The sequence below is a fragment of the Populus euphratica genome, unplaced genomic scaffold (genome assembly GCF_000495115.2).
Source record: "Populus euphratica unplaced genomic scaffold, PopEup_1.0 scaffold92.1, whole genome shotgun sequence".
In the NCBI taxonomy this organism is placed as follows: domain Eukaryota; kingdom Viridiplantae; phylum Streptophyta; class Magnoliopsida; order Malpighiales; family Salicaceae; genus Populus; species Populus euphratica.
Genome location: NW_011499974.1, coordinates 194,592 through 215,649, shown reverse-complemented (window position 1 = coordinate 215,649; position 21,058 = coordinate 194,592). Strand labels below are relative to the sequence as shown.

At 30.7% G+C, this 21,058-nt stretch overlaps 2 protein-coding genes across 2 annotated transcripts; both read right to left on the bottom strand.

The window, feature by feature from the left end:
- Positions 1-3,861: 3,861 nt before the first annotated feature.
- Positions 3,862-8,881, bottom strand: LOC105139398 (F-box/LRR-repeat protein At5g63520-like). Its single transcript, XM_011045810.1, has 10 exons — positions 8,616-8,881; positions 8,289-8,399; positions 8,093-8,185; positions 7,879-7,998; positions 7,592-7,693; positions 7,469-7,508; positions 6,760-6,915; positions 6,437-6,624; positions 5,157-5,275; positions 3,862-4,741 (listed from the first exon to the last, which is right to left on the bottom strand). Exons 1-10 carry the CDS (start codon positions 8,820-8,822, stop codon positions 4,288-4,290), a joined length of 1,590 nt encoding a protein of 529 aa, XP_011044112.1. The 5' UTR covers positions 8,823-8,881; the 3' UTR covers positions 3,862-4,287.
- Positions 8,882-9,497: 616 nt separating this feature from the next.
- Positions 9,498-13,786, bottom strand: LOC105139399 (F-box/LRR-repeat protein At5g63520-like). Its single transcript, XM_011045811.1, has 10 exons — positions 13,581-13,786; positions 12,131-12,238; positions 11,918-12,010; positions 11,693-11,821; positions 11,397-11,495; positions 11,269-11,308; positions 10,959-11,111; positions 10,569-10,747; positions 10,184-10,302; positions 9,498-10,028 (listed from the first exon to the last, which is right to left on the bottom strand). The coding sequence occupies exons 1-10, from the start codon at positions 13,779-13,781 to the stop codon at positions 9,569-9,571; spliced, it is 1,581 nt and encodes a 526-aa protein (XP_011044113.1). The 5' UTR covers positions 13,782-13,786; the 3' UTR covers positions 9,498-9,568.
- Between the last annotated feature and the right edge of the window lie 7,272 nt (positions 13,787-21,058).

Here is a 21,058-nt window from a genome sequence, read left to right as displayed (position 1 = left end):
TTTTATTTTATTAAATGATTTATTGATCCTTTAAATGTTTGTATAGTGAAATGTGTATTTTAATGAAACTATCAAGTATGATATAAAAATTTACATGAGCACTAAATTGAATACTTAATCTAAATTTTCACCTTGTTTTCTTCTTGGATTTCTTGAATGTTGATATATTTTTTAAATAAATATGTATAAAATTTATTTTCAACAAAACATATAATTAACAAAACATGTTATTAGCAATTTTTTATTTTATTATTATAGTCAAAATATAAAAATATTAACATTTGACATAAAATGCAACACAAGCTGCGTGACAAAACTCAACTAAATTTTGCAGGCATAATTATGCAAATGTTTGCAGAGCATCTCAAACAAGAAGAAAGCCTATTATTATATCCCATTTTACTATAATTATAATTTACAACGAAAAAGCCAAAAACCTAGGGAAAGGAAATGTGTACTATGCTGCGGTGCATTAATTGTTCGCTCATACTAAGATTATTATGGATTGAAATTTTTTTTGGTCATCCTTCTAAATCAAATTAAGATGACTTTATGTGTTTAGATTTCTTTAGCTTTACATATTCTCACATATACCAACTATTTATAAAAGGAATTTTTTTATGATAAATTAAAAATTGATTTTGTAAAATAAAATTTTAGATAGCAATTATATATAAAAAAAATACCAAAAAAAAACTTCATTTTCATTTTGATAAAGAAAACTTCTATTTGGTCCCTAAAGTTTGGATTTATATATTTATTTTCTCCCTGTTGTTTTATAATTTATAATTACATTCCAAACTTTATTTTTTTCAAGCTCTTACCCCTAAATGTTGGGAGAGAAAATTATTAAAAAAATTTGAGGAAATAAAAAGTGATTGAATGGCGAAACTTTAGTCACAAAAAATATTGAGTTTGGTATTAATGATTTCATCTTTGTGAGAGGAGTTTAATGGAGATTATATTTTTTAATCATGTTAAAAAAATAGATCAGGTTTCATAAACTTCTTTTCTTTTCATTTAATTTATATTTTTTTAGTCACAAAAAATATTGAGTTTGGTATTAGTGATTTCATCTTTGTGAGAGGAGTTTAATAGAGATTATGTTTTTTAATCATGTTAAAAAAATAAGTAAGGTTTCATAAACTCCTTTTCTTTTCATTTAATTTATATTTTTATAGAATGATTAGAGGGTGGTTGGGGTTGGAAATGCATTTATTAGAATTCCTAGGGTGTTTTTGAGATATTTTTAAAATAAGTTGAAAAAATAATTTTAAGATCCTAAAATTCTAACATTGATTTTCCAATCACCAAAAAAAAATAAAAATCTAATAAGATACGAGAAAATTTTATCAATTATCTTAATTACTCCAATATGTTTGATAATAGAAGACACAAACAAATAAACTATTCAAAAGGGGAGACTTCACAATAAAATTATAACATTTTACTGATTTTTTAAAGACACAATGATCCCCTTCTAATTTCTAACAAAATCTATTAAGGTCATCAAAACACAAAAAAAGAAAAGTATCCAATTCAATCTAAGAGAGTTTGCACTAAATATACATATGATCTATCCCTGATTTTTTAAAGGCCTTTTCTAATGCAAACCATCAAGAAAACTCTAAATTAAATCCAATTCAAGAAATATACTCTACACTAAATATATGATCATTCATGGTTCTTCTAAAAACACCCAGCAAACCTTTTTCGTCTGGATCGAGAGAAAAAGCTGAAGCAAGCTTTGGTTCGGAGAGGATTCGATGGCAAACATGGTTCCATGATTTGCTAACACAAGCTGCATATACCAATGATAAATCTGGCACTCTATAGTATATGTTTTGAACAAGTTATGGATTCAAAGACTTAGATTGGCATTTGGGGTTCTTTTGTTTTCTTCTCCTTTGAACAGTATCAGAATTTTGCCGCTCCTGCTCAAAAGAAGATGGCCCTTTCTTTGAACTATACGTCACTGCTCTACGACCACTCAACGACAAACCGTTTTCTGTAGATATCTATCTCTACTCTCTAGACTAGGAGTCCCTTTAGTCCTGATTTACTGGTGTTCAATGGGATGTTTGCGAATGACATCGGATCGTGTTTCTGCATAATTTTAAGTTTTTTAAATTATTTTTTTATATATTTTTAAAAGTTTTTATCACATGAAGTTAAAAATATTATTAATTTTTATGGTTCTGGATTTGAAAACAACTAAAGCATGAACTATAGATGCCATGATATTTCTAATTTTAAGACTTATTTTCATATCTTATACTACAAACCTCCCCTTCAACAAAAAAAATAATAATCTTTGTTTGTTGCGTTAAAAAGATTTAATTATAAGCCTACTAACAACAAATCCAAAGCAAAAATATTTTTAAATAAAATAAAAATAAAATTTTAATTCATAAACTATTATATGAAAAGATAAAATATGTTAAGGTATATGAATCGGGATAAGTTGATAGAGTTTCAAAATTCTTAACCTGTCTTTTAATCTGTAATATTTATTTTTTAGATTTTTTAATTTATTATCATCTATAATCTTCATATCATTTAAATTAATATAAATATTACATATAAACTCCTTTTTTTTTAACACTTCTACCGTGAATGAATGTGAATACTTGTTTACTGTTTAATTGGCAAATTTATCATTTTTTCTTTTGAACGAAAAAAATCTAAAATTTCTACGTCCAATATCCGTAAGACAAGACATTCCAACCAAGAATAGATATTTTCAATCTAGAAATAAAATAAAATATTTTCAATCTAAATATAATATAAAATAAAATATTAATATTGTAGCTATCAAGACTGCAGTGTTGAGAGTTGCGCCATCAAAATAAAATAAAAAACAGCCAACAATTTCCTTATTGCCTTTCAAGTTTCTGAGATTCTCAGATACATCACTACAAGAAGACAATGCAGTGCTTGAATCTGTATTTGCAATCTGGAAATGTATTTTTATATGATTTGTTTTTTTTTAAAAAAAGCATAGGTTGAAGAAAAATATTTTTAGCCGCAATTTAAAAAAAATAGGTTTAAATATTTGGTTAGAATTGTTCCGAGATAGATATTTAAATCTTTATAAATAAAAAAACAATTAATTTTAACTTCTACAATATAGTTGATCATTTCAGACAATAGGTCATTTCAGAACAACAGTTCTACAAATGAGGTAATGCATTACGCATTCATTTCATGGTTTCCCAGGTGCAAAAGCAACTTTTGAATTAGAAATTTCACCTTTCCTATGATACCAAAGAGCCCATATCTACAGAACATATGAATTATGATCAAGGTGCAATAACTACAATCCTTAGAGACCAACCAGGCTCAGTAATTAGTGACTTCTAGAATAGAGAAATCAAGTGTACAGTACAGCTCGAACTAATCATTAGTGACCATAATTACAAGCAATTGAGTTTAGCAAAATAGAAAATTCTACCAGATATTTGAGATTGTGCATGCTATTTATAAGGCTCCATTTCAGTAGAACACAAGTTACTCAAGTTTCCAACCACATGAACTAAGCAAATATGGCTTGTAACAGGGTCAGATACATGATAAGAATAAAGCTAGTTCCAACTGCACCAGAAGTTCAGAGCTAAACAAATTTATGCATATTTAGTCAATTCTGTTCTATACATCTTTTATTTTGATTTTGAAACATTTGTAAATTTCGTGAGTTTCATGTGATAAGAGCAGAAAAAGTAACAAAGAATCAAAAACCATGTGGCTAATACATTTATCCTGAAACCTAGAGAAAATTAAATGTCCCCAGAGAGGGAAAAACAACAATTCCTAAAGCTAGGCTCATTTTTCTTAATCATAGAACAGGAGATCTATTTTGAATTGAAATATCTAATCCCGTTGCATAATTTATCCATTGAAAATAGAAAGATAAGAAACACAAGGCAACACAATTTTTTCATGCTTATTACACAAACTGTCAAGTTGCGGAAGAGAACAAGGCGCAGTATGGAAAGATCAGACATCCTTGAATCTAGTGCAACAAAATGATTACTTGATATTACAAAGCAAGGTTGTGCACTGCTCATCCCGGCTTCCCAGATAACATTAGTGCACGTGGTTTTGGTTGACTGCTGAAGTGAAAATACAATTCATGAAACGTATAGATTATGGTTATAAAATAACAAGACCAAAAAGACCTGCATATCATATCCTGGCTTTTTCACATAAAAATGCAATCAAGCAGCATAGATACCCATTCCCAACAATAGCAGCCACTTCTGATAATCCATCTGGAAGAAGAAATATCTAATGCTCTGGAGGGGCCGGAGTATAAGACACCAAGAGATATGCAGTGCTATATACATGCAGGCAGCAATGCAAAGTCCTTTCTTGTGGGCCTTCATCCGCATTCAAAACTGAAAAGCCACGTCCAATTTCCCCTCGACAAAATACTCCAGCCATTGGGACCCCAGGAAAATTGTCCAAAAATGGTGAGCTATCAACATTGCAACGTTCAAAGAATGATTCACCACGGCCACAACAAGAGAAAACAAAACCTCCAACAAGCTCCTTACTACAGACATCAGAAACTCCTGCTTGAAGGCAGTTTCTAGAACTCCAATCTAGCTTCAGTTTTCTGAAATTCTTAGAGACTTCATTGCATGAAGATAGTGCAGTAGTTGGATCTGAATAATAAAATTGGAAATAGTCACCAGTTCTGATGCCACCTCCATCAGCAAAAAGGTACTCTTGATCTCCTCTGTTGACAAGGAACCAGCTCAATAAGAAGAGTATATTTGAAACTGGTCTGCAATTGTGAGCTTTAAACCAAGCAAAAGGAAAAAACTCCCACATCCAAATTTATTGTTTGTTATGATACTAATATTGTTGGTTCTAGCACTTGTGCAAACTGCACTAAAGTAAACCAATTCAATTTTCATCAGCTGTTTTGGTTATAGATTCAGAAACGCTTGAGAGTATAGCATTTCAGTCATTGTGAAGGAATCCAGAGTAAAACGGAATACAAGAAAATAATGCATGAATCTCTTAAAGTTTGACAAGGTGAGTGATGAAAGTAACAGACGCTTCATGTTTGATAAATTCTTCCAAGCGCATGGTGAATGTCTGTAAGAAAAAACAAGGCCAATTAAAATTATGAAAGTTAAACATCTCACCCCATAACTCCATGGAAAACCAGGAATGTCATCACTCTTGACTTCTCTGACCCAACAAGGCATTTTCTTTGTTCAGTAACTCCAATGTACAGGTCAGGGCGTCCAATTTGGTTCACCAACTGTCACATATTTATACTTTTAAGAGAGAACAAATGCAATGAAAATTCTATACATTCAATCAAATATAATATAATAAGAGATTAATAACAATGAAACACCACTCAAAAACCAATGTACAATTTTCTTTCTTGTCCGGAGCATAGAAAGTAGTTAACTTTCTTTAAGACAATAACATAAATGTCAATGCAAAGCTAAAAACTAAAGAAAACCTATAATTAAAAGCAGAAAACAAACATACACTCATCTTGGCAAACAACTTTTAAATGTAAGATTAAGAGCTCTATTATTAACATTTCAGATTATAAGAGTGTATGCAGCAAGAAAACTCTAGTAGAGTAAAATCTAACATTAATTGAAACACAGTTTAGTTTGGATACTATATCATTGCCTAATAAGCAATTCCAATCTGGAAAATAATTTTTTTTTTTAAATCCTTGTATAACCTTTTAGACATGTAATTTCTGAAACCAACATTGGACCACTTCAGAAAATAGGCTATTCAGAATAATAGTGAAACAGTATATTTAAGAATCAAATTCCTTTTTTTTTTTTCTTGTTTAACCCAGAAGTGAAATAAGCTTTTGACTTGGAAATTGCAAATATCCTATCATATCAAGGAGCCATCTCCACATCACCAATTTAATATCTATGAACTACGATCATGATGCAGACACTTTGAAACCCTAGAAATGGACTAGTTAAAAATAGGTAAATTTGGAATGGAAGGAAACCAAGTGCATAATGCAGTATACATAAATAAAGCAATAATAAATATAATTTCCAAGTGACTGACCTTAGCCAAACCAGAAAAGATACCAGAGAATATGATTTCTATCTCGTTTTTCAACCACATTAATGTAACAGATACATCATAGTCGGTCAGAGATAATATGATCTGAGGTTGTTAAACTAAACAAAAGTTTGTGTCTGGCTATGCATAGATTCACGCAACAGTAAAGTAAAGCCAATTACTCAATCCCAATTAATTTGAGCACTAAAACAAACAGAGAGATCTTAAACATCAAAATCTACAAATATATATTTCTAAACACAGATCTTAAACAAATATCATAAATAGATTATGTAAACACTACAAATAAAACAGGAGTTAAGAAGTCACCATAAGCAAAAAAGAATGGGTTTCCAAAAGAAAAACATACCTCGTTGTTGATGTCATCTAGAATCCTTTGACCATCCTGAATCTCTTGTTCCCCTTCTCTTCTGGCAGTAAGCAATGTCGTACGACCTGTCTCGGATCCAATATTTCTAACAGAAACTGCCTTGTACCTTGGGCCTATTGCAGAAACACCAGATGACAATGCAGCATGGAATTGGATTTCCCCTGTGCCTGCTCAATAAGTGAGAGCAGCAAAGGTATGAGAGAGCATGTCATGTGATTCGATAATGAAAAGGTCTGTACATTGCCAATCCATTTTAGTTACAAAAGATGAAATAGCAAAAACAGAGATTAATAAACCGATACCACAAGGTTTGTCTCGATCCCTTGCAAATACAAGAGCAACTGCAGCAGGAAAATATTCACTGCTCCCATAGTCATTTCGGGACTCTATGCCACTTCGGTACAAGAATTGGGCTCTCTCATCACCAACAATGACAGTATCCCTTGACATGGCATGATCTGCAACATACAACATATTATCAACTTTAAGAAGCAGCACAGGAATTGCTATGTGACAGTTTTTGATGTCTAGCAACACTTTCAAAACCTAGGACAAGAATTAAATAGCCAATTACTTTATCAGCTAAACGAATGTGTTTGCTTAGTCCACTATCTAGTGAGTAACCAAACAGATAGGATTAGTGACAAACTTGTACATTCTTAAATAATTTATTGCTGCAGGTGAGCATGACAGAAAAGGAATTGTCTCTCATCAACCTCTGAAGACTCTTCCAGAAAAAAAAATTGAACAAACAATAGATGCAAAAATGCCTTCCTTTTCATAATATTTGGTTTCAGAAATGTATAAAATATGAACTCTCAGATCAATGATGCCAATTAAATGCACAATTCGAATTAGCAGTGTTTGCCATGTCAGGGGTCCCAAAAGTTAAAATTTATGTACTCTTCGTTTGCCACATTTTCTGGAACAAAACAAGCCTTGTTCTATATTTTCCTATGAACAAGAACAAGCATAAGAAGAAAGAAAGTTTCCTTAGTTGAGAAAACTCACCCAGCTTTTCCATGACAGGTTTCTGGTCAGCACCTTCATCCTATAGCAGGACCAAAATCACATCTTAGCAAGAATCTCACTCAATAAAAGGATGTGCAAGCAAGTTGGAAAACATTATCTTACTCCAAACAGTATTATCCCAACAGGTGATGCCCAACCAGAAACAGAAGCTGCATAATCCCTAATATTCGTCACAAAGCAATCAACCAAAGCTGGTCTATGTACCTGATTTCATATCAGCAGAACATAATAAAGATCAGTTAACTTATTGACAACAAATTCATATAGCGGCATGTGCTACACATCACATATGGCAAATCAAGCTTACAGCCACAGAACCATTCAACTTAGGGCGATAGAAATGAAGAATCCTATAGAGAATATCATTTTCCAAACTGAGGTCTAGTTACCTTTCTTGGTTGTAACAGCGGGATGACATCAACTTTTAGTCCAGGTAAAAACCCCACAGTCAAAATGATACCAAAGCATGAATTTGATTCTCCATCAGCCCAATATTCTTCCAACATAACCTACACAAGCACACATTTATTAGAATGAAGCCAAAAAAGTAGTCTTTCATATTTCTTAGAAAGAACTAAAGTACTAATCTTTTACAGTGCTGACCTCTCTATGTTCACCGGTAACAGCATCTCTTCCCATGATTCCACTTGCACAAGACACAATAATGGGAGTTTGGGAACCAAGTTTTGTTGCTAACTACAACACAAAACCATACAAATCGACTCAGCATCAGATTGACCCAAAACAAGAAAACCAAAAATTGCCGGATGATAATACTTTGGCTGATGATAAATCTTACAAAATCAAGTTTTTCTCTCAGATCAACTCCACTGCCAATAATATTGGCAATAGCAAAATGAGGTCTAATGGGGGCAGAGAGAACCTTATTGACAACCTCTTCAAATGCAACCTGTTTGATCATCAAAAACCACACAGAAAAAAAACCAGATTCAAGTTAGAGGCTTTACATTACACCGATGATCTTTTCTTGATTTTTTTAAGACCCAACAAGAGTCTTCTAATGCAAAATATTGATATCATCGAAAAAACACAGAAACCCAATTCAAGATAGAGACTTTGCGGTAAAGTTATGATCTTTATTTGGGTTTTTGAAGACCCAACCAACCTTTTCGTTTGGATTGAGAGAAAAAGCAGAGGCAAACTTTGGTTTGGAGAGGATTTGATTGCAAATTTGATTCCATGATTTGCTAACGCAAGCTGCTGATGCAAAGGATGAAGCTGGTAGTCTCTTTACTATGTTTTGTACAAGGTCTTCGTTTATGGATGCAAAGCTTGTCATTGGCATTTTGGGTTCTTTCGGTTTCTCCTCCATTGTTGTGTTATCAGAATTCTCCAGCAGTGGCCGAAAGTAAAAGGCCTTTTAACGACTGGTCAGTTGCATCCGATTTAAATTTCTACTTTGTTCTGCAATGCGTGCAAACGACTGGTCTTTCGAATCTGATTATCGTATTTTGTTTTGTTTCTCATTGCATGTAAACGACTTGTCATTTGAACCTATTGAACGACAACTGTTTTAGTGCGTTTCATTGCACTGTTGTTGCAACTGTTACTGAGTTGTAGCTAGAAAGTTGCAACGAACAAGGGTCAAGCTACTTTCTAGCCACTTTTCGCATAGCAAGGCAGAACATCCACTTCCACACATGCACATTCTTGTTTTCTGTCAAAGGAGGTAGATAAGTGTGCGTTAAATTGTGAAGGGGCATGAATTGGCCATAAGAACTAGGAACTAGAGGCTTTTCGCTTCTTTGTAATTCTCAAATTTTCTTTTCCTGAGCAATCATGTAATTCTTTCGCTTGAGTGTATTTCAAAGGCAAAACTTTTAGGCAAACCAGATCATATAGAAAAGGAGTCATCCTCTCCAATTTAGTTCCACATTATTATGCATACAAACATCCACTGGATGAAAAACTAAATAACTTCAGCCTAATTATACTGACAAGTAAGAACCTGTCCAACTCCTCTAATGCAACATCCTTGCTATCCTGCTAGTCCCAGCGATACATTTGCAATTCTTTTCACTGTTACAGAATTGCTTCATGCTTGTCTCCTCATAGATATTAACTCTCTAAAGGTGGTGGAAGATATGACATAACCAAATATATTGTGCTGTAAACATGGACGCGGCATCGAGGGGAGGTTTCGTCTTCATATTCTTCGTTCATCAAGCTTTTGGGGCCCCTTCCTATTTCTCCTCTGCAGAATAATCCTGCTACTGGAGCTGTAGGAAAGTTGTTGCAGAATGGGTAGCTATCAACAAAAGTGTCTCCGAAGAATGACTCACCGCGATGATAGCAAGAGAAAATGAAACCACCAAGCACTTCTTCCTTATCGTCCTTGTCAGCTAAATTGCTCAAACGAAGATAATTTTTGCTTTTCAGTTCTGCCTTCAGAGCTAGAAGTTTTTTGAAGGCATGGTCACATGATGATGAAGCAGTAGCCGAATCTGACTGGTAGAATAGGAAGGAATCACCAGTTCTGATGCCGATACCATTGACAGTAAAGTAATATTCTCCTCCTCTGTTAATGGCCAAGAGAAAACACAATTAATCTACATATTTTCTGCTACTGATGATCAAAGAAATCCTGAACATATAATCTGGACAAGATATCTTTCTTATCGAATAAAAAAAATATGAGACACAGCAGAGATAGAAGCTGATCACTTATTTTACCCTATGACTTTGTAGAAATCCAAAGATTTTCCTGGTGTCAAAATCCCCGAATCACTGGTGCGATGAGTTTCTTTGGTGACACCAATGTAAAGATCAGCAAACATATCTGCTTCCCTAAACTGTAACAGATTCAATAGGTTACTTAAGGAAGAAAATGAGCTTTAAAACAATTTAACAATGAGACACTCTCCTTCAGAAGGAAACACTCCACTTTTTAGTTAGATTTACAGTAATCAACCAAGAAATTTCTAGGTTATATGTCTTAAACTCAACAACGAAATCAAGATCTCTAAAATGGTAAAAAAAGATGATATTTATTTAGAAATCAAAATAGCCATATAAAAAACAGCACAATTATTCGAAAAAAACAGAGAAGAAGGAGAACCTGTTGTTCGATTTCGTTTAAAATCTCCCCGGCAGCCATAATGCCATCCTGTCCTTCCAATCTTGCAAACAGACATGAACGCTCTGAATCTTTTGGTACAACACAAACTGCCTTTAGCTCGGGACCAAATGGTAGTACACCTGTTGACTTTGTGACGTGGAATTGAATTTCTCCTAAACCTGCTCAACCCAAAAGGCCAGAAAGGACTCACCAAAGCAAATTCATAATCTTAGGCGAAAAGGGCAGCAACAGAAAGGTAAAATGATGCGTCTAGCATATTTTGGAAGCTCCAAAAGTATGATACCAGCTACGTCATTTCTAATTTTTAAGTGAAGCACATGGCGTTAGTTTTAGCATAATTTGCTTCAATTCATACAAATCATCAAGTACCTTCAGGCTTGTATCTATCCCTTGCAAATACAAGAGCAACAGCTTGAAAGCAGCATGTATACACGAGTTGATTTAAAGAATCATCCCCAGTTCTGAAAATGAAGTCGGCACTTGCATCGCCTACAATGACTGTTTCTTCTGGCATAGCACAATCTGCTAAGTTGAAATGTTATAAGCAATGTAGTACAGATGTGAGCTACGCCACAACTAGAACTCTGAACGCCGTACATGTTATTGTTAGCTAGAAATGCTACAAATGAATGAAACAAGCCACCTTATACCACAAATATGTATCTGGTAAGGTACTTACCCATCTTTGCAACAATAGGTTTCATGTCAGTGGTTTTGTCCTAGACAATCAACAATGGCACATGTTATAGCAACCAAAGAAATTTAATAGAATTTTAATTAAAAGCTTATACAAGGACGCCAACTTACTCCAAACATTATGATCCCAGCAGGGGCTGCACAATCTGAAACAGCAGCTGTGTAATGTAAAATATCCATCACAAATTTGTCAACCAATGTATTGGATTCCTGATGATGGTGAAAAATGTTGCAAGTCAGTAATCCATTTAGTGGACAAACAACAAATAATAGCTCTCATACTTCAAATTCAACGTCATAGCACTTTATGCTTCATTGAGTATGATGGCCATTATTCCCAATGCATTATTATATAAGATGGGGGATTCCTGAAGATATTGCTCTCCATTAAGCACAAAGAACCTTACCTGTCTCGGTTGTAACAGCGGAATGGTGCCAATTTTAAGTCCAGGTAAAAATCCAACGAGCAGAACTAGTCCTCTTTCAGCTGTATCTGATTCTTGGATATTAGGACCGGAAGTTGTTTCCCATTTTTCCTGCATATTAATTCCATAAGGTTTGGCATCACCACCAACAGAAATTTTAATTAATTTATATAAACATGCTTATGAAATCATCAGAAAAACACAAACCTCAAACAGTTCATTAGCAATGCCATCGACACCAATGATCCCACTGGAAACATTAGTAATTATTGGGATTCTTGAACCCAGTTTTTCAATTATCTGCATGAAAGACCATAGGTAATGAAATCAAAATTCTATTCTGATTGGAAGAGAAAAGTGGGAATCTTGAGCATATTAACCAAATACAATAATATGAAAGATTCAGAAGAGAATTATTACCAGTCCATGAGCCAGTTCCAAGTTGTACTCTTTGCTAATGCAGGCAATAGCAAAGTGTGGACGAATAGGCTCAGCGAGAACCTGCTCAATGACCTCTTTCACAGCATCCTAGCATCGTAGCACAAAAGCTAGTGAGCTCCATTTGGTTTTGTTTGGTAAAACAATGGAGCACAAGGGAAATCTTGAAGATTTCTATCCTCTTCATTTTGGTTAATCTTTAATTTCATTACCACTATTCTCTTCTTCGGTTTCTTAAGAAAACTTTGGTTAGCCGTTACAGTCCAGCCATGCTTGCATGCACGCGCATGCAAGCATGTGCTATCCCCATAAACGCTGACTGAAATTGGACAATCTCATCAGCACATGATTCTTATATTTTTCTTAGACCTGAAGGAACAATACCAATTCCTGCTGCGCGTGCATTAGACACGACAGCGAATATGTTCTACGAACATGTATGCTGACTGAAATTGAACAATCATATCAGCAACAATGAGGTTCCTCGTGTTTCTCCAACCGGACGAACAATTAATACCAATTCCTGTTGCACGTGTATGACACGCAAAGCAAATATGTTCTATATGCTGACTGAAATTGGACAATCTCGCCAGCCTCCTCCCGTTTCTCCGATGGAGGAATAATTTTTACTATATATATTTTTATATTTTAAAAGTAATTTTTAATTTGATTTTTTATTTGAAATTAATATTTTTTATATTTTTAAATTATTTTAATACACTGATATCAAAAATAACTTTTTAAAAATAAACATTTTAAAAAATAACTACAAATATATTTCCAAACACTATTAATATTAATTATAAATGCACGTGAATAGCACGTAGCGACACACATACACACGTGTATATATATAATGGTAAAAAAAATTTTGTTTTCTCTATCTAAAAAATCAATTTTAGTTACTCATGTCATATATGTGTTCATGAATATATACATGTTTATAAACATATACGCTAATAATATAATTTTTTTTATTTTTTTTGTTTAAAAAAATAATTTTTGTTGCACCTGTCATGTAATTTTGTTTTCTCTATCTAAAAAATCAATGTTAGTTATGCATGTCATATATGTGTTCACGAATATATATATGTTTATAAACATATATGCTAACAATATAATTTTATTTATTTATTTTTTTTTTAAATAATTTTTGTTGCACGTGTCATGCATGTGTATACAAATATATTTATGAATATATATGTGTTAATGATATTATTTTTCTTGTTTTCTTCATCTTAAAAAACAATTTTATTTTGCGCGTGCATCACACGTGAATGCGAAAATGTTTACGTGAATATATTTGCTAAATGAAATTGGGCAATCATATCAAAATCAATATCATTTATCTTGTTTTCTCCGACCAAATGGATACACAAACAAATTTCAGAACTGGAATTTAACAAAAAAATAAGAAAGTGAAACAACTTACATGGAGAGAAGGGTTGAGGGAGAGAGCTGAAGCAAGCTTAGGCCTTTTGAGTATTTGGCTGCATATTTTGTACCAGCGTTTATCAACGCAGGCAGCATACGCAAAGGTCAAAGCCGGTAACCTTGAGAGTATATTTTGTACAATCTCTTCACCCACCAGAGAGAACCCGCTCATCCTTTTTCCTGATAGCTGCGTAGCCATTTGAGTATGTGATATATGTGAAGCCCACGTATTGTTTTGCATGGAAAACATAGGAGGGGTGCTGCCTGTTTTATACTTGGTTCGATGGTGGAGCAATTCAATTTGAAAAAGAACTTATCTTTTCCAAATCCTGTTGCAATTAAGGGCATTAAAGGAGATTGTGATTCTTTTCCTTTATTGGCTTATGGTTTTGGATTCTCTGAATTAAATAGGTTTTGGTGTTTTGTGTCACCAACAGCGCAGCTGTTTTGCTTGTTTAATCTGTTTTCATATCCCACTTTAGTATCCATATTCATTGCATTGTTTGCTCATATTTTTTACATATTCCTCACAAAGGTAAAGACTAATGAGCATTAATATATATATATATATATATATATGGTGGAGGTTGGCTTCCTTTTTTTCCCTAAAAATGAACCTATAATAAAAGTTACAAAAGCATTTTCCATGAATTTTTTCAAATGATTTTGGTGTCATTTCGGAGCTAGGGTTAGAAAATGATATTGAATTAAGGTTGACCATCAATGCATAAAAAATTTCAATAGCTAGTATTCTAGATCTCTCATTAGTTGCATTTGGTCTTCAAACCAACTTTCTCAAGTATATAGTAGAATTACTCTTCCTTAAGGCTAGATTATAATCTTTTCTTCCAAACACCCCGTCCAGGGATGATAGTTGTGTATTCTTTTTATAGACAAATAGCTAGAAACTTATTTTAATTAACATGGTTTAAATAAATTATAAATAAATGAGAAATAAATTTTAAAGAACTTTTATTTGTTCTAGATTTAATTCTTAATTTATTATGGTTAATTAAAGGCTGGTTAATAACAATGAGAATTAATTTTTACTAATTTTTCAACCTTTTAACTTTCAAAATTCACAATAAAAATAAGAGTGAAAAAATAGCTTTCCATTTGAATTTTTCATATTCTTTCTAACCTTATATTTTAATGTTTTCTTTTTATTTTAAGCTTTGGTTTTCTTTCAAAATCTAGAATTTAGATTTATTTTATTGAGAATTGTTTGAGTTTTATATTTTATTTTTTTGTTTGAAAACCTTATGTAAAAGTACATCCAAATCAATGTTGTGATATTGTAATATTGTAGACATCTTAGCTACATAAGTGAGAAGTAATAAAGTTATAAGAACAAAAAATTTATTATTGACAACAACAAAAGTCTTATTATTTTAAAGTGCTTCAACAATTAAATATCCTCCTTTATTTTAATTTAATCATTGATATTTTTATTATTAGTATGTATGCTAGTACTTTGAATTAATAACAATTATAGTATAGATATATATTTAGTATATATACTAGTGTTCTATTGTTATATTTGAGTTGAAATCATGTTTTATATGGGTTATTATTTTACATGCTTATAAATTTAAATTTGTATGAATTCTAGATTTTTTTTAAAAATATTTTTATGTTTAATATGTCTTGTTATAATAAACTAAACATCATTGTTCACTAGTCGAATATATTTATAAACTTTGGACCTACATAAACCTCATTGTTATCCCCTAATATATTACCTAATATTCTCATTTCATCTCAATCAATTGCTTTTCTATCGATTTTGATCCAAATCTATTTAGAAATTAGATAGTATTGACCAATTCCAAGACCAAAATACAAGTAAAAAGACACATGTTTTGTTCATGGAAAGATAACATTGGCTAATTTTAAATAGATTTGAAATAAACTTTAGGACCTAACAAATTAATTGATTTTATATTATTTGATATTATATGACCTTGAAATTGAAGTAAGTTAAGGAAATAAATTTATATATGAATCCCTATATCGATCATTATAGTTATAAACTTATTACAACAGGATCCCAAATTTTATTATAAAAAACAACATGATTCTAAATGAGTTAATTAGTTTATCAGAGGTGATATATTAGGTTCTAGCGAGTTCATAAATGTAAGATAGTAAAACTATATAGGTTCAAGGAGCTATACTAAATGAATTTTTCCCTACAAGAAATAGATTTTTTTAACAATGACATTATCTCACTAACAAAACTATGATTTTTTATATTTGAAATAGAAAAGTTGTTTTTTATTTTGAAAATAATTATTCTTTAAACATGTTGAGCTAGTTGTTAATATATAATTTATGTTGGATACTTGTGCTTTAACATATATCAAACACAAAAGCCTTAATCCATTATATTATCGAAGGAGGCTATGTGGAATTTTGACCTTTTCAATTTGTTTTCCTAGCATCTACTACATCTCAGCAATATCACTGTATATCAATCATCATGCATGTTTTGCTTATAGTTTATTACAACAGTCAACCTATGTAATAACTTAAAAGAACTAATTGTATATTTCATTTATAATTATCTAGACTAAATTGACTAGAACTTTAATACACAATGGGGAGGTTTATTACAATAAGGACTAAATTGAAATTAAAGAAAATTTTTGGTGACCAATTTAAAATGGTTGGACCTTCAATGACTAATCTAAGAATTGCCAAACTTCATGATTTTTAAATCTAAAACCTAGTGGATTTGTATATATTAAACCAATGTTAATTCAAAATTTAAACAAAAAGAAAAAAGTAACCAATTGACCCTTTATAAATGACCCGATTAAATTGATTTTATTGGTGGATGCCAATTATATTCGATCATAAAGCCATATGTTCTAATTTAAAAAATCAAGTAATCTATATCTTTGATATACTAAATAAATAAGAAAAAAAACTTTAAAGCCTTCATATATAACTTTAGCCTCCTTCAACTAATCCTTCTTTTTTCCTCTCCATTATCTCTCCAAATTTAAGGTTTATTCTCTAGTTTGTTACAACTCCTCCCCTCATCAAAGTCATTGTTCTCAAGGTGAAGATATGCTTTTGTTAGCTATTTTCTTGACATCCAAACCACATCTTTATCCTTTTTTCCATTCCAGTATATTAAAACTTCATTAATCTTACCTCTATGATTTGTCTTTTATCTTTGACTAAGTATTTTTTTATATTATGGGTTAGGTAATCCTTCTTAAAAAAATAGTAAATCCTAAACCATTTATGTATAATCTCCAATTCTTTTCTTCAATTGAGAAACGTAGAGAGCTAGGTGAAATTTTATTCCTTTGGGAAATTTTAATTGGGAAGCCACAACTTTAACCTTTGTATTTAAAAAAGCCCACATAATTTATACTCTAATTTTTTTTATTTCTTCTAGTTTGCATGTTGAGTTGACGATATGATTGGAGCTTCAAGTACACCCAATCATCCTTTTCAAATGCTTTTTTTTACGTGCTTATATGTCTATGATTTTTTTATATCTTTAACTTTTAATGGGTTTATTTTAATGTTTTATAATATGTTGGTTTTATCTTTGAGAAGATTTGCTATTATATGATTATGAGTTAATCTTGGTATATAGTTAATTAGTTAATTAGGTTGGTCGAGTCATATATGCAGAGGGCTTTAAAAAGTATCTCCTGTAAGGATAGGTGAAAATAAGAATGATAATTTCACCCGAATTTGATGAATACTAACTCAAATGGATATGAGGTTTTTTTTTCCCATTCAAGTTTGGGTAATACCCAAACTAAAAAAGTTCAATTGGAGTAGGGTATGGATATTACTTGCCCGACCCAAAACCTAACCCGTACAACATAAATAATCTTAAAATTTGAAAAAAAAATACATTTATACCTAGCATATATAAATAGAAAGTTTAGGGTTTTGTTCACACATATTTTCATCTCTAGCATTTCAACTCTGTAACTGTCTTTTTTTCTACCTTTTAAATTGCTCTCTCCTTATTATTTATTCGCTTTTCTTAGTTTAATTTTTAAGCAAATTTGTCAAAGTATATTATATAAGTAGTTGTTGCTCAAATTAGTTAGTTAGGTCTTAATTTTAAGCTAGTTGTTTGGGTGTAGTAAGTTAATAAATCAGATCTACATAAGTTTTTGTTATTGTTATTGTCATTAATTTACTTGTGTGTTTTTGTATGCGGGATGATGAGAAGGTTTGCTTTTAAGAGAGCAAAAAAAGCACTTTTTATTATTATAAATGCATAAAAAACACAACCTCACCTTCACTTCTCTATTTAATTATATCTTTCTTACTAGATGTCAGAAGAACAAAAGATACATAAAAACAAGAAGGGATAGAAGTCAAACTAGTAGGATTTGGTGTGGGCATGACTATGAATGGTTGGAATTAATGATAAAAAGTATGATTTAAGTGTGAATTGATATCTGAATAGTTGAAAGAGAAAGTAAAAGTTTAAGTTATAAAATGAATTGAGATTTGAACTATTAAGGTTTAGTATTTGGATTAGGTTGGATTTATACAATAACCTATCAAATAGATGCATGATGAATACTTAAAATTCGATCAGGTTTGGGTCAAGTTCAGGTAAAAAATTTTGTTTGATTTTGGATATAGATATTACAAAATCCAACCCATGAATACCTATTGTCATTTTTAGTTGGAAATTAGTGTTGTATCACCATTTTAGCAATGACATCCACTTAAATCAATTCCTAAGATTATTCTCCAAAAAACATTGTTGATAAGTTTTTAAGGTTTTATTAATGATATGATTGTGTATTTATTTATAAATGATATACAATTGAAATGTGAGATTATACTCCATGAATGTTGAAGAGTTCATGTCAAAGCTTGCTTATAAATATTGGATCCTTATTGGTTACCATATTCTTTGGTAACTCATGTAGCTTAATAACTTATATAGCTTAATGACTTATTGTGCAAACACTTGTGTCACCTTATATATTGTGTATGGATGAATTATAGAAGAGAAGTGAGCATACCAAGATAACATATGCACTATAATTAAAATAACAGTGAACTGATTGGAAAAAAGTAACCCTTTAATAAAATTCATTGAGATATAAGATTATGTTTTAGCTAGAATAAAAAGATGTTAAAGTAGACCTTACGGTTCAGTATTTTCCAACTTAGCTTTTTAGCTAGTATCATACTACTTGATGTATTTTTTTAACACTACTCTTCAAACTTGTCCAATAAAGATCCTTTTTAGCTCCCTAATGATCAGTTATGAGACTATCATAAATACACTTCATAATAATTCCATTGAAAGGACATTCCTTAGGAATATAAATCCTCTCATTATAAAAAAGGAGTCCATTTTTAATTGAAATCTTAAAGACCCAATAGTTTTTTCTTTTATTTGGTTAAGTACTTACTGGACTTCTAAACTAGTCTTATAACTTCTTTTAAGTTTATTAATTCACCCCATAATAGAGGCTAACATAGCTCATAGTTCACCACATTTAACTCTTTATGTTCTTTTAAATACGGTATCTCTAACAATATTATTTTTACTTGCCTTGTATTTAATAATAAAATTATATCCTATAAATTTTAAAACTCACTTTTGTCGAATATGTATTCCTATTTTCTACTTTACCAAGTATTTTAGACCATATTGGTCAGTTTAAATTTTAAATGGTTATCTTAACAAGTAAAATATTTGTTTATATATGACCATAACAATAATAGTTAATTCTTTCTTATAAATAGACAAACCCAACTATCCATCCTTAAGAGTTTTTTTTAAATAAGTCTCATCTTGCATTAAAACAACCTCAATACCAACCTCAAAAAATATCATATTCATTAATAAAAGTATTTAAAAAATAAGATAATTCCAAGATTAAAGGATTTGATATTAATATTTTTAGCTCACTAAAAACTTACTTAGTTTAGTCATTCCACTCAAATCTCTATTTTTTAATGACTATATTAATGAACTCTATCCATCTTAAAAACCTTTTTAAAAAGTTAGCACTAATAGGTCTAGGCCATCTAATCATTACCTCCACCTTGTTAGAACATGTCTTAACCTCTTCAACAAATACAATGTGTCCTAAATACTTTGTTTTCTAACTAGCAAATTTGTATTTTAAAATTTTAACATGTAGTTTATATTGAGCTAGTATTTTAAAACTATCCTTAAATGTTCGACATGTTTTCTCTTTGATTAACTATACATGTGAATATCATTAATAAATACAAGTACAATTTTTTCTCAATTAAAGTTTAAATACCTCATTTATAAGGTTTTATAATGTAGAGAGTGCATTTATCAACCTAAAAAGCATAACTAGAAACTCATAATGCTCTTTTTAGGTTTAAAATGTAGTTTTGAAGTGAAAATAGATATTATGAGGTTTGATACTTATTTATAATTTCATCCTTAGATATTTTATTTTTATATTAGGTTTGATACTTATTCTTTTAAATATAATGTATTTGGCTTTAAATTAATTATTTTTTCAATTGCATCCATTTACACTTTCTTTTTATATTAGATTTGGTCCTCATTCTTTAATTATGATATTTTTTGTCTTTAATCCTTTATTGAATTAATTTATCTTTGGATTTTATCCCTTGATATTTTATTTTTATATAAAATATAATTTTTATTTTTTTATTGTTATTTTTAGTTGTTCTTATTCTTAATTGAAATTGTTTTCTAATTTCATCTCTTATGATTTTAGTTTTTTATGTCAAATTTGGTTTTTTTTCTTTTTAAATCTATATTTTTTTAAATCAATTTTTTTTAATTTCCCTAATTATTTTTTTTGGTTTAGAATTTTATATTATTATTTTTTTGTTTGCCTTTTATATTGTGATCTGGTTTCGTGATATGTATTATAAATTTTGAAAATTGAACCAGGTTTGCTTTAGTTATTTTTAATTATTTTTAAAATTTTCATCAATTATCATTGAGTTCATTGAAAATTGATTTTTTTTTATTTTTTTATTTTTTTGATTGTTTTGTGAAATTTTTTTTCTTTTTGGTTTTACACTTTAATTCAATATTTTTTTATATTTAAGGTTTGACATGATATCACTTGCAGGTTTGATAATCTCTCTTAATTTTATTGATGCTTTATTTTTTTATAATTTTATCATTTTATAATTTGATTTATGAAGTTTGAAAATTATTATTTTCTTGTTGATTTTTTTTTTTTTTTGCTATTTAAAATACAATAATAGCGTGTTAACATTGTGAAGAAATTGGTCCGGCCTGTAATGAAGTGCGGGTCATTTAATCTAGTTTAAACTAAAGAGAAAAGAGAAGAGGTAGCCAATTGACCCGGTAAAATTGGTTTAGCTGGTGGATGCCAATTGTATTCCACTCAAAGCCACGTGTCCTGATCTGAAGAATTGGAAAATCTTGATCGTTGATGTACCAAATAAATAACAACAAACAAAACCTCCCCCCCCCACCCACCC